We start from the raw sequence: 14,524 nt of genomic DNA on the forward strand, positions 1-14,524 counted from the left end.
CCTACTGCTGGCAAAACGTGAGATCACTAGACACTGGAAGGCACGAGTTGGTCCAACGGGCACTAAATGGCGCAACGAATTCTTGAAATGGGCAGCTGGAGAAAGCACCCTTAGGCACCAATTAGCAGCGCGGTGACGCAACGAGAAGATGTTAGAGGCAGCGCAGGAATGGGAAATACTAGTGCAGGCCCTGCGAGATTACCTCACTTCCAGTGATTCAGATAGCGATGATGATGCACACAATCCAGCCCACTGACCTTCTTCTGAAGTGTTCTACTTTCTGATAGGATTTGTTCCCTACAGCTAGCTCTAGACATATGCTCAACACACCAACGGCGGGGTGGGGGGGGGGATGGGGGGGAGGCAGGAGGACTAGGCGCTGCTCCTTCACTTTCATTAAGACGGTAACGTTATTGTTTGTTTAGCTCGGGCCTTCCGGGGGGGATTAGACTGCGGGGGAGGGGGGGGAGTTTTATTATAGTTATTTTGAAAAGCAGATGACGACTTACATTACTCCTGGCTGATATCACGTGACGACCAGAGCATTCTGAGTGGGACATTAGGTAGCGCCGCCCAGCCTCCGGAATGTGGGCCAACAGGCTGTGTAACCAAATTTCTTCCTGCAAGTGGTCCCCTGTACTACTATTGACATTGTTTACGCAATTGGATGTCAGCAAGTAACTTGTATTAATTCCTGCAATAAAAATATATTTAAAAAAAAAAAAAAAAAAAAAAAAAAAAAAACAATCATGTGAACTGTTTAATTATTTTTCATTTTTTAAAAATATTTTTTGGGGTCACTTAATAATGTTCATATTAAGGGTTTTATATATTTGTTCTAAAATTAATAGGGTTATTCAAATATGTAATGTGTCTGAAGTTAATTACCTTCCCTACTGCTGCACAGACTGGAGTGAAAATAGTAAATGTAACCCTTCTGAAGGCCTTCTCTTTCCCTACTGTTGCAGAAACTGTCATTAGAAAAGTAAATTTAACCCATCCGAAGTCCAATGCTTTCCCTACTGTTGCACAGAGTGGAGTAGGAAAGGTAAATTTAACCCTTTCAAGTCCAAAGTTTTCCCTACTGTTGTTAGACTGGAGTGGGAATAGTAAACGTAACTCCTCCGAAGACAAACGCTTTCCCAACTGCTGCAGATACTCCATTGGGGATAGTAAATATTATCTCTCCGAAGTCCAACACTTTTCCTACTGCTGCACAGATTGCAGCAGGAATGGTAAATATTACCCTTCCAAAGTCCCAAGCTTTCCCCACTATTGCACAGACTGAAGTAGGAATACTAAATTTAACTCCCCTGAAGTCCAACACTTTACCTACTGTTGCACAGACTGGAGTGGGAATAGTAAATTTTACCCATCAGAAGTCAAAAGCTTTCCCTACTGTTGTACAGACCGGAGTGGGAATAGTAAATATTACCCTTCCGAAGTTCAACGCTTTCCCTACTGTTGCACAGACTGGAGTGGAAATAGCAAATCTTACCCCTCCAAAGTCTAACACTTTTTCTACTGTTGCATAGAGTGGAGGTGGAATAGTAAATCTTACTCATTCTAAGTCCAATAATTACCCTTCTGTTGACCTGTTTGGAGTGGGAATAGTACATTTAACCCCTCTGAAAGCCTTTGCTTTCTCTACTGATGCATAAACTAGAGTGGGATCATCTATCATTCCCAAATATTATTTACACATATCTATTATTAGTTTTTGTCTAGGTTATTTAATTTTATACATTTTTTTTAATATGTGTTGAGTCCCAAAATTGCTGTCAACACTCCCTGGTCTCAGCAATCCTGCTGTGGTGGACTTACTGGAGGTAATAGGATGTTCTTGGGGACCACCTACCCCTCCTGTTGTCTCCAACAAGTCCCATACAGAGGGATTGCTAAGTGGTCTTCAGAGAGCACGCCTCCTTTCTCCATCACTCTGCAAACGCAGCTTGTGGTGCACTACAGGTTGGGGGATGAAGTTCATTTTACGCCCTAGTGACCTGAGGGGGAAAGAAGCCATTCTGGTACCTCCTGTAAGTCCTACACAGTGGGATTCCTGAGAGCAGGTCGGAGACCCAGCCCCCTTTCTCCACCACTCTGCAAATGTGACCACTAGTTAAAAAAATAGAAATTCACTGAAAAAAACAAACATTACAGGGACATTATAGTTAAAAATTAGTATTTAAAAAATCTTAAAACTTCACTGAAAAAAACAAAGGTTACAGGGGCGTTATAGTAAGGAAATAGAATTTAAAAAAACCTTAAAATGTCAACATTTTAGTTAGGATCAGGTTTCACTCATACAAAACCAGAGAAATTCAGCAGTTGTAGTTAGCTGAGCTACCTATAAATTGGATGTATGACCTTACAACGCATGCTTTTACCACGCATGCTGTTACAACGCAAGTATTACAACGCAAACCTTTACAACGCATAGCGCTTTTTGGTGCTGGATAGTGAATAGTTTAATTTACTATTCCAACTCCAGTCCCCGTGGACACTAGGGAAGGTGTTGGATAGTAAATTAAACGTATTCCCTATCCTGGAGCGCCCCCCAGTGCAATGCATTGTAATGGTTTTCGTTGTAAAACCTGCGTTGTAACAGCACTGCGTGGTAAAAGTTGCGTTTTAAAGGATGTTTCCCCTATAAATTGCACCCTGCAATTCACTGCTTATGACCTCACATATTACATCACTCATCACATGGTCAGTGACATCACTGATGACATCACTCATGACATCTCAAATGACGTCACTGATGCCATAATTCACTGAATTTTTGATGTGCCCACTCACATCCCAATTTAACCTTTTAACACACACTTACTTCCTTTTTGATAAGGATATTTTTAGGCAAGTAAGGGGTGTGTCGATGGGGGCCTGTTTCTCCTCCAGCTACGCATGCTTGCATGTGGGCTGGTGGGAGGAACAGGTCCTCAAAACTACCCACCGATTGCTCTATGAGTCACATGTTGTAACTTATTTAAGGTACATTGATGATGTCTTCATAGTATGGAGAGGAAGTGAAAATGACGCAAATAAGTTCATAGAGGAAATAAATCAAAACTCTATGAACCTGAAATTCACTTCCCATATCCATAAAAACCAAATGGAATTTTTAGACGTAAGGCTTTATGTCAATAATGAGAAAATTGAAAGTACCTTTACCTTGCACGCAACAAGTTCTCACCCTAAACACCTCATTGTTAGCATCCCATATGGTGAAATTATCAGATTGAAGCGTATCTGCAGCAATGAGGTGGATTTCATCAACTGTCAGTCTGAGTTACTGGGTAGGTTGAAAACTAGAGGGTACTCTGATAAATTAATTGCGGATGCAATAGAGAAGGCTAATGCAAGATCCAGAGTAAGTCTTTTTGAACAAAAAGATGCAGGAATTAAAGAACCTCTAACAATAACAGATTACAAAAAAACTAATGCCCCAAAGGCTAATTACTTTTTTTGAAAACAACAATGGTCCCATGCAACAAAGGATAAATCATATAAATGAATACAGACACAGTGGATTCTGTATTAAAGCGACTTGTCCAAGCTTTTTTACCAACTCATTATATGAACGTTTTCTAAAAAATAGATTTCTCTCTTTCCTATTATTCTGCACATTATGGTTTAATTTCTTCAAATTATTTGTGACCATATCATGAAAAACATCAATACTGTCTTTTGGCATGAGTGGTACAAAGCAGGATTTAGACTTAAAAGGACTGATCCCAGCACCTTTTTGAAGATGATCTATTTTCCTTAGTCTTTCCTGAGTTGCTATATCGATATCTATTTGTGAGGTAGATATAGTCGTTTCATCATTGGGATCATGTATCAAGAGCAAATTTGGGATGTCAGAAGCTGCAAGCATAGGCTCCATTTCATCGATTTGTTCCGATGTTGGACTATTTTTATCTTTATGTTTTCGGAGGGCAAAGAACTTTTTCAATTTCAACTTCCTGATGTAACAATACACATCAATTTGTGTTTGCGCATAGTTGAAGTTATCACCAGGACAGTAGTTAAGACCTAAGGCCAGTTGTTGTTCTCCCGCCTTGGTGAGAGTTATTGAAGACAGATTGACAACACTATTGTCTTTTAACGCCGCTTTTTCTGTTGCCACTGCGTTTTCTTTTTTATGTTTTTGTTGCCATCTTTTACGTTGCTCACGTCTTCTTTTGGTCCTTCGGTATTAATTAATGTCCTTTGCCTGGGACGAAGTGTTTAACAACAAGGGGTGGTGATGGACAGAGTTTCTGAATTAAGCAGAATACTCTCACCCAGTCAAGAGATCAGGGTTAGATCCAAAAACGTTTTTTAGCTCACTGCACCATCCCATCTCAGAACCTGGCTGTATGCAAATTAGTCTGTTCCTGTCCCAGTACATGATGGGAACAGGGCAAACCAAACTACCAAGCCAATTCTTACACTGGGAAGGAAACAAGCTTCCGGGGACCGGTTTCTGGCATTTCAGCCGTCGTCGGCCCGGCTTGCTTGAATCCTGATGGTGCAATGAGCAAGGGTCTCACATCTGAGTATACCCTTCCACGCTTATGGTGGACAAAATATTTAACAACAAGGGGTGGTGATGGACAGAGTTTCTGAATTAAGCAGAATACTCTCACCCAGTCAAGAGATCAGGGCTAGATCCAACACCGTTTTTTAGCTCACTGCACCATCCCAGCTCGGAACCTGGCTATATGCAAATTAGTCTGTTCCTGTCCCAGTGCATGATGGGAACAGGGCAAACCAAACTACCAAGCCGATTCTTACACTGGGAAGGAAACAAGCTTCCGGGGACCGGTTTCTGGCATTTCAGCCGTCGTCGGCCCGGCTTGCTTGAATCCTGATGGTGCAATGAGCAAGGGACTCACATCTGAGTATACCCTTCCACGCTTATGGTGGACAAAATATTTAACAACAAGGGGTGGTGATGGACAGAGTTTCTGAATTAAGCAGAATACTCTCACCCAGTCAAAAGATCAGGGCTAGATCCAACACCGTTTTTTAGCTCACTGCACCATCCCAGCTCAGAACCTGGCTATATGCAAATTAGTCTGTTCCTGTCCCCATGCATGATGGGAACAGGGCAAACCAAACTACCAAGCCAATTCTTATACTGGGAAGGAAACAAGCTTCCGGGGACCGGTTTCTCGCATTTCAGCCGTCGTCTGCCCGGCTTGCTTGAATCCTGATGGTGCAATGACCAAGGGACTCACATCTGAGTATACCCTTCCACGCTTATGGTGGACAAAATATTTAACAACAAGGGGTGGTGATGGACAGAGTTTCTGAATTAAGCAGAATACTCTCTCCCAGTTAAGAGTTCAGGGCTAGATCCAACACCGTTTTTTAGCTCACTGCACCATCCCAACTCAGAACCTGGCTATATGCAAATTAGTCTGTTCCTGTCCCAGTGCATGATGGGAACACGGCAAACCAAACTACCAAGCCAATTCTTACACTGGGAAGGAAACAAGCTTCCAGGGACCGGTTTCTGGCATTTCAGCCGTCGTCGGCCCGGCTTGCTTGAATCCTGATGGTGCAATGAGCAAGGGACTCACATCTGAGTATACCCTTCCACGCTTATGGTGGACAAAATATTTAACAACAAGGGGTGGTGATGGACAGAGTTTCTGAATTAAGCAGAATGCTCTCACCCAGTCAAGAGATCAGGGCTAGATCCAACACCGTTTTTTAGCTCACTGCACCATCCCAGCTCAGAACCTGGCTATATGCAAATTAGTCTGTTCCTGTCCCAGTGCATGATGGGAACAGGGCAAACCAAACTACCAAGCCAATTCTTACAGTGGGAAGGAAACAAGCTTCCGGGGACCGGTTTCTGGCATTTCAGCCGTCGTCGGCCCGGCTTGCTTGAATCCTGATGGTGCAATGAGCAAGGGACTCACATCTGAGTATACCCTTCCACGCTTATGGTGGACAAAATATTTAACAACAAGGGGAGGTGATGGACAGAGTTTCTGAATTAAGCAGAATACTCTCACCCAGTCAAGAGATCAGGGCTAGATCCAACACCGTTTTTTAGCTCACTGCACCATCCCAGCTCAGAACCTGGCTATATGCAAATTAGTCTGTTCCTGTCTCAGTGCATGATGGGAACAGGGCAAACCAAACTACCAAGCCGATTCTTACACTGGGAAGAAAACAAGCTTCCAGGGACCGGTTTCTGGCATTTCAGCCGTAGTCGGCCCGGCTTGCTTGAATGTGGTGGTGTGGAGCGCATGGGACTCACGTCGAACTGTTGACAGTCTTGCTTCTACAAAAAATCAAGCTCCTGTATATATGTGAATATATATATATATATATATATATATATGTATATGGAACAAACAACCCCTTCCTGTGAAGCAACCGGAGGGACACAGCGGCGGGTATATCAGGAAGAATCTTTATTGGAACAATGGCATGACACGTTCCGGCATGAATGCCTTTATCAAATGCCTGTAACAACTAGGTGTTCCCTGCAACCTCCTTTTAAAATGTTTGATCACTCTCGCATTTAATTGCCATCCAGCTAAGCTGAGTTAGCAATCCCTGCCTCTCTGCAGCCTACGCCTGTGAACTCCAGTACCCAGCGTGCACCTCTATAGTTGACTGGGTAAGTATGGTCTATCAGCTTGTACATCTCATAGAGAGGGCTGAAAGAGTGGTATTAAAAGTTCCAGTTGGTAAAAAACATAATTGCTGCTGCAATATTTTCTTTATATATATATGTATGTATGCATGAATGGCATAAAAAGTTCAGCATATCAGGCCGGTTGGTCCTGTGGGAGTCCCGCTGTTCCAAAAATGCAATAAAAAAGAGCTAGGGGAGGTTTTTCTCTCACTGACCATTTCAGTGCCCCTGGACCAGTTCTACGGTACCAAGCAATCGGATTAGTTGGCTGCAAAGCAAAAATGTTGTAGCCACCATTATAGATCTCAGGGACTCAGTCCCATGTCCTGAAAATATTTTTTAAAAGTAGTATAAAAGGCTGGGTATGGACACTCTGACGTACTAGCACTTGTCTGGACGGGGGACCCAGAGAGACTGCGTTCCACTACTGGGGCTAAAATTGAAGGAAAAATAATGTTCGTGCTGTGGGTACAGAGACACTTACATCAGATCCCACACAACCATCCAGAGCGGTAGAGCAGTACACATGTGGGATCCAAAGCACAAGCTTTGCCCCATAGAACTGCAGTACTTTGCAAGCTTCCCAAGGGTAATGTTTGGGTGATACATACCCTGGACATTCCGCAGTACCCGAAAATGTTTTTTTAATAATGTGGGTTGGGTGTCTGTAAGAAAGGTGGATATCTGCAAAAACCACATTTGATGGACAGAATGCAGAACAATGTCATACATTCACCCCAGTACAAAGATATGGGCCTAAATCCATCGTTTTTTTGCACTCCACACCACCCCAGTTCAGACACGGCCATATGCAAATCAGTCTGACTCTGTGCCTCATGGGAACAGTCCAGCCTGAACTGCCAAGCCATGCCTTCCCTGGACCGGAAACAAGCTTCCGAGGACCGGTTTCTGGCATTCCAGTCGTCTTCAGCCCGGCTTGCTTGAATCCAGTGTGTGGAGCGCATGGGACTCACGTCTGAGCATACCCATCCCACTCGGGGTGACAAATGCAAAAACCACAGTTGATGGACAGAATGCAGAACAATGTCATACATTCACCCCAGTACAAAGATCTGGGCCTAAATCCATCGTCTTTTTGCAATCCACACCACCCCAGTTCAGACACGGCCATATGCAAATCAGTCTGACCCTGTGCCTCATGGGAACAGTCCAGCCCGAACTGCCAAGCCATGCCTTCCCTGGACCGGAAACAAGCTTCCGAGGACCAGTTTCTGGCTTTCCAGCCGTCTTCAGCCCGGCTTGCATGAATCCAGTGGTGTGGAGCGCATGGGACTCACGTCTGAGCATACCCATCCCACTTGGGTGACAAATGCAAAAACCACAGTTGATGGACAGAATGCAGAACAATGTCATACATTCACCCCAGTACAAAGATCTGGGCCTAAATCCATCGTTTTTTTGCACTCCACACCACCCCAGGTCAGACACTGCCATATGCAAATCAGTCTGACCCTGTGCCTCATGGGAACAGTCCAGCCCGAAAGGTGGATATCTGCAGGGGTTCGAGAAAGACCAGGTCAGAGGCCAGGCCCTGCTGCAAGCCCTTCTCTGCGCACAGCTAAAGATTGGCTGTCTGTGGGGGGTTGGTTGCAGGGCCAGGCAAGGAGGCCAGACCCTGCCGCTATCCTCTGGCTGAACACAACTGAGGGGTAGCTGCCCAAAGTAGGGTTGGATGCAGGGTTATCCTGACCCTGGAAGTCACTGAAGAAAGCAAAGGTTAAAGAGATGTTATAGTTAGCTTTGGTAATAAAACTTTAGTCTACTAAAAGCCCTCGAAATTCACAAAAAGAAACAAAGGTTAACGTGACTTTATAGTTAGTTATTGCAATAACATAAAAACTGATGTCTAAGAACGAAAAATACTGAAATTTACCAGTTGTAGTTTAGTGAGCTAAGTATGACTTATGCTCCTGCCATGTTCTACTTATGACCTCACATACTACATCACTCATAACATGCTAAATGACATCACTGATGATATCACAGACATTGCAAATGACATCATTAATGACATCACTGATTACATCATACAATCATTGTGACACCCTCCTATACGGGTTGTGGACTTGAAAGAAATTCAACATTCTATACTTGTGGCCAATTTTCTGTTCACCTTATTGAGATTACCTACACAAAGACTTCACATGAAGTGCAATTTTAAGTCAAGAGGTTAACATGCATGCATTTACCACTGAAAAGACATCTTCTGCCAGGCCCTGTAAACAACCCTCTGTAGTTGAGTGAATTACATTACACACATTCCTAAAATGGGCACAATGGCACACAACTTTAGAAGCCATGCTTACAAAACCAGTGTGAGATAAAAGATTACTAAGTGGGACACCCCTACAATAAACATTATTCAACAATCTGCAATGTCTCAAAAATTTTCGCGAAGCTCTGGAAATAAACATTCACACCTTATAAACGTTATTGATACATATAAATTGTCTATTGCACAGTATTACAATTATTTAACATGGGCATCTGTCCAGATATCCACTAGTGGGTAATCTATTGTCAACAGAAATCTGGCCTTTCACATAGATTATTTTGGGACAGGCGTTGGCTTTAAGACATAGCCTACTTTCAGGTATACCTCTACAACCCACATTAGGTGCACTTAGTCTTTACCTTGTTCAACATGGAGTAATACTTACACCTCAAACTTTAGTGATGTGTACACGGTGCACCATATAACTTTCAATATGCACAATCACACTTCAGGTAACCCTGGAAGTAGGACTACGCTACGCTCACGGAGCGTGCATAGTTTGCGCTACTACGCACTACGCGAATTGCACATAGAACCGTGCAAAACCGCTTGCACTGTGCAAGATGCCGTTTGCAATGATTGCACAGTGCGGACAAGCATCCAGCACTGTGTAATCAGTGCGAACAACATTTTACCTACCGCACTACGCAGTTCGCGTAGCTTGCGTAGTGCGAAGTGCACTTCGAGTAGCTACGCTTAGCGCTACTACGCAAACTACGCCCAGGGTTAACTTCAGGGCTTATTCCATTTCCATGTAATGAACCAACACATGTGCACTAAGTACCTTTATGCTGTATAGGAGTATGGTGTTATCTATATCTGTCATGTAAGATGTTATCAGTGACATGATCTGTGATGTCATTTGAGATGTCATCTGTGATGTCATCAATGCCATTCAACATTTCATAAGTGGTGTGATGTGTTCTGTTATTTCCTACTACTCATGGTTGACTTTTGCTTGGGGTTCTCACACCCTTACTCTGTACAGCGGGAAGAATCCCGGATGGGGGGATCTCTCTTTTCAACAAATAAATAAAAATACAAATAAGGGATAGGGAAAACAATGCATACTGCACTTTTCTAAACAATCATATTTTCTATTCATAATCTTTGAAGTCTGCTGGTGAGCTACGTGTGATATGTCAAGCAGCCACAGATTACATTTAATTTAGCTATTTTCGTTGGTTTAGGAATACGACGATTCTCCTAAATTCTATAAGTCTCAATAGCGACTTTCCAGTACAGTGTTACACCAAGATAAATGGAAACCTCTAATGCCTCTGGAGTATTCGTATAATTTAAAATATGTTAATGTGATCCTTTGACATTCAAAATAATATTCAGCATAAAATATTTATTAGCATTAAAGAAAATGCCCACTTAAGTTTCCAAGGTACTTACCATGAATGCTAGAGGGCAGGAGTGAATGTTGGCATGATGCACACAGCAGTTTTCAGCGTTGGCATCTTTCCAGTTGGATGGGCACTCTTGCTCCTCGCAGAATGTTTTCGCAGCATCAGCACTGCTGGAGGGAATCACAGCGAAAAATTAACAAATAGTGGACAAAGAACAGTACCTTCCTAGAAATTGCTTCTAAAACTCCAATTTTCACGACATCGATATGTGAATTAATGGACATATGATTGTGTATCAAGTGATCCTTCTGAAATTAAAGACTAAAATGTACTTTTTGTTTGTAAGCAGCTTATTAATGCAAACTGTTTCATCACAGTAAATATTCAAGAAATTGAAATTTGTGGCAAGAAAATCAGTTCTGTTCATGGACGGCAATTCATCAAAATGCCAGTAGGGAAGCAGCATCACACACCATTTTGAGCTTAATTACATCATATCACCTTTGGCCATGAATATTTCCACAAAGCCATATCAAATTACCTTTAACAAGGATGACATTGCTGAAGTTACATAATAGATGCATGATTAATATGACAGCACAACAGACATGTGTCCACTTTAGATCCCATCTACATTAGTTTGCAGCCATGATCTTTGAATACTGGCTCTGAATTGCAGTGGGTAGGTAAAGCAAGGGAACCAGTCCTTTTCTACAGTGGGTGGGGGTTCAGGGAGGGTCTCTTCCTTCCAGAAAGATTTAGAACAAATTGAGTCAAATCCAGCTTTTTAAAGCACAATTTTCACATAAAACAGCTCAGAAACCATAGGGTTTCAAAAGGTACTCATTAAATCAAATCAAACTTTATTCGTTTTGTTTTTAAAAACCAGAAAAGTCACATATACACACAAGGATACCAAGTAATAAAAATCACAAGTGAAAGATGTAAAACCACACCCTGAGCAACCATCCCATGTAGAAACACATCAATAAAAAACATTCTCAATAGTAAATTTCAACACGCCGGGCCTCAGCAAGAAAACAATCATTACTCAAAGTGCATAGTGCAATTTTTTAGTGCAAACTTTCTTGACCAGTACACAAACTATACATTTAAAACATGTAAACATTTGATAAAGCGCGTAATAGCTTTGTAGTGACTTTCAAGTGAGGCTGACAAGATTCAATTGGAATTAATTATTTTTCATTTGTTCATGACTTACAGAAGAAATAAAAAATTCAGCCGATGGCTAAATGCTGGCTTGATATCAGTCAGTTCATTAACTCCTTCACTGCGGCGGCTATTCTGCTGCAGTGCTAAGGGGGCGGGGCGGAAGAGCGGCGGGCGCATGCTGGTGACGGAACTGCTCCGTCACCAGCGTCGGTTGGGCTGTGCTTATGACGGAGCGGTTCCGTCATGGCCCCGCCCGCTCAATAGAACGCTCAGCGCAGGCGCGGAATTCGCGCCGCGCATGAGCAGCGGGCGTGCCATGACGGAACCGCTCCGTCATCAGCACAGCGCCACCGCAGCTGATGACGTAGCGGTTCCGTCATCAGCATTCAAGGGGTTAAAGAGCGATTGTGCTCAATTATCAAGACCAAAAATTATCAATATGGACAATGTGAAAGTCTCTCCTCAAAAGCATAACAGATATGACACAAACTCAAGTAAAAGGAACCCTCATTTTCCAACCAACCTCTTTAAGCGAATAGCAGCAGCAATGAATCTATATATCATTTCACAAATATATTCTGATTGGAGAAGTTGGAGATAAAATAACGCTGGCCTACATTTTTTAATATTCAAGACCCTTAAAAGTGGTATAATGTACTCAAGTCAAGTCAAGTCAAAGAATCTTTATTCGGTGATTAAAAAACACCATAAAAGCACATTCATATTTACATAGTAAAAAGTCATTAAACATTTCAGGGTTCTTTGTACAGTGAATTTACAAAACATAAATACAACAATATAGCCATATTTAACACTTAAAGGTTAGAATAAAAACATTTCAGTCTTCTCCTCTAGTAAGCCATAAACGAAGTGCTACCTTAATAAAGTTCATAATGCTACACAGTATTAAGGGTTCCTCAGCTTTCTGTAAGAATACTAGTGCCTCCCTAGCATGGACCTGATTAACTTTTTTCAGAATATTTACAAGGTATCTGCGTCTGGGCATTGAGTAAAAGGGGCAGAGTAAAACGAAGTGAAGGGAGTCCTGCGGAGACCTGTTGTCGCAGCCGCAGGGCCCCTTCTGTTCTATTGATGTAGCAAACCCCGCTGGTGATGCCAACATAAATGGGAATAGGTTCAATCTGAAACGACACATCAGGAACCTATCCTGTGCATTATACATAAGAAACAAGTATGGCTCCATACCTTCCACGCTCTTCACTAGGTGATGGGCCCTCACTGTCTTTTTACACCCTTCAGCCTCATCTCTGCGCAGGTTTTTCCGCTCTAGGAAAATTCTCCCTACATGCAGTTTATCCTGGGCTACAATAGTTACAGGATGAGTAAAGAGGTTCCCAAAACCTAGCTCCTCTAGGGTATTCTTCACATAAAGGAGCCAAGGGATGCACATACACTTGTCCCTCTTTAGGCAGTCCGATAAGATTTCTCTACTAAGTGTCGCATCAGGATTGACCCAGATTTTTAGCCAAGCGATAATAGGCCTCAATTTTATCAGATCTTCTATATATGGTCTCCCTAGCTCCCTATGGGCAATCAAACCAGCAGGACTTTGTGGTACCCTCAAGAGTGATTTCAGATATTTATTTTCTTCTCGTTGGATACTAGTGGTATTAACAAAGCCCCATACTTCTGCCCCGTAGATTACCTTGGAGCATGATACAGAGCTGTACAGGTTTATCACCTGTTCCGGGGACCATCTTCCTAGCCTCCTGCCATAGCTAGCAATTGCCCCGTTAGAAGCAATCATTTTACCACAACGTTCCTCCACCAAGGTATCAAATCGCAGGGCACCATCAAATGTTACACCAAGGTAGGGAAACGTTTTAACCTCTTCCACAGTGTGGCTCCCTATTTTGTATGTAAATTTAGAGGTGGTTTTTTTCCCCGCCAGGAGCACATAGGATTTACTCAAATTTACAGAGAGGTCCAAGGCACTCATGAACCTAACAAATCCGTCAATCAGGGTTTGTAGACTCCTCGGTGTGCGTGCGATCAGTACCGCGTCATTTGCAGAAAGCAGAACAGGAATATGACGCGACCCAACCCTTGGGCAATCTGCCTTCAGACCTAACAGGAACTGCTCCAAATTATTAATATAAAGGGAAAACAAAAAGGGAGCAAGAATGCAGCCTTGTCGGACTCCACTCATACAGGGAAAAGAACTAGTCAGTCCCCCTCCCTATTAAAGCGGACCTTGGCGGTGGTGTCACTATGCAGTTCCCTCAAGATATTAATTAGACCACTCTCTATCCCCATACTGAGCATCATGCCCCACAATTTTTCCCTATTGACGTGATCGAATGCTGCTGCCAGATCCATGAAACCCATGTAGATGGATTCATCACTAGCCATGGTATACTTGGCAGTCAGCATATAAAGGTTCAGGCACTGGTCACTAGTGGACCTCCCTGCCCTAAATCCGTATTGAGTGTCCGAGAAGATGTTTTTTTCATCGGTCCACTCGGACAGTCTATTAAGAATTGCCCTCCCCAAGAGTTTTGCTGACACGTCAATCAGGGAGATCGGGCGGTAGCACTTTGGGTCATCCCTGTTGCCCTTTTTGAAGATCGGCACAATTACTGCCATAGACCAAGACGGGGGCAGACCACAGATAATAGCAGTATTTATTACCCTTGTCATTAGAGGGGCCCAGAGTTCGATGTTACTCAAAAACAGATCAGGGGGGATTCCGTCAGGCCCCGGAGCTTTATTTTTGGTCAGGCCCTCAATCCCTGCAATGATCTCCTTAATGGAGAATTCCACCAATGGAGCCTCAGTTGAATTGGCCGGTAGGTCTACAGTGGAGCCAGGCTCATGGTTATAGAGGCCCCTATAGTGGTTGACCCACTGCTCTGGGAGAATATTGGCCCCTATATCCGGGGTGTCTTTTTCCTGGAAGGTTGGGTTATTAATTATTTTCCAGAAACCTGCTAGGCTAAATGCTGGCTTGATATCAGTCAGTTCATTAACTCCTTCACTGCGGCGGCTATTCTGCTGCAGTGCTAAGGGGGCGGGGCGGAAGAGCGGCGGGCGCAT

At 43.1% G+C, this 14,524-nt stretch overlaps 1 protein-coding gene across 1 annotated transcript in view; it reads right to left on the bottom strand.

Annotated features, from left to right (window-relative positions):
- The window catches only part of LOC147727408 (atrial natriuretic peptide receptor 2-like), a 592,594-nt gene extending 581,789 nt beyond the window's left edge, over positions 1-10,805 (bottom strand). The window contains exons 1-2 of the mRNA XM_086963625.1: positions 10,786-10,805; positions 10,341-10,464 (exon numbers count right to left, since the gene is read on the bottom strand). Coding sequence (XP_086819751.1) covers positions 10,341-10,464; positions 10,786-10,805 — 144 coding nt within the window. The remainder of the gene's footprint in view (positions 1-10,340; positions 10,465-10,785) is intronic.
- Between the last annotated feature and the right edge of the window lie 3,719 nt (positions 10,806-14,524).

The sequence above is a fragment of the Lissotriton vulgaris genome, chromosome 3_1 (genome assembly GCF_964263255.1).
Source record: "Lissotriton vulgaris chromosome 3_1, aLisVul1.2, whole genome shotgun sequence".
In the NCBI taxonomy this organism is placed as follows: domain Eukaryota; kingdom Metazoa; phylum Chordata; class Amphibia; order Caudata; family Salamandridae; genus Lissotriton; species Lissotriton vulgaris.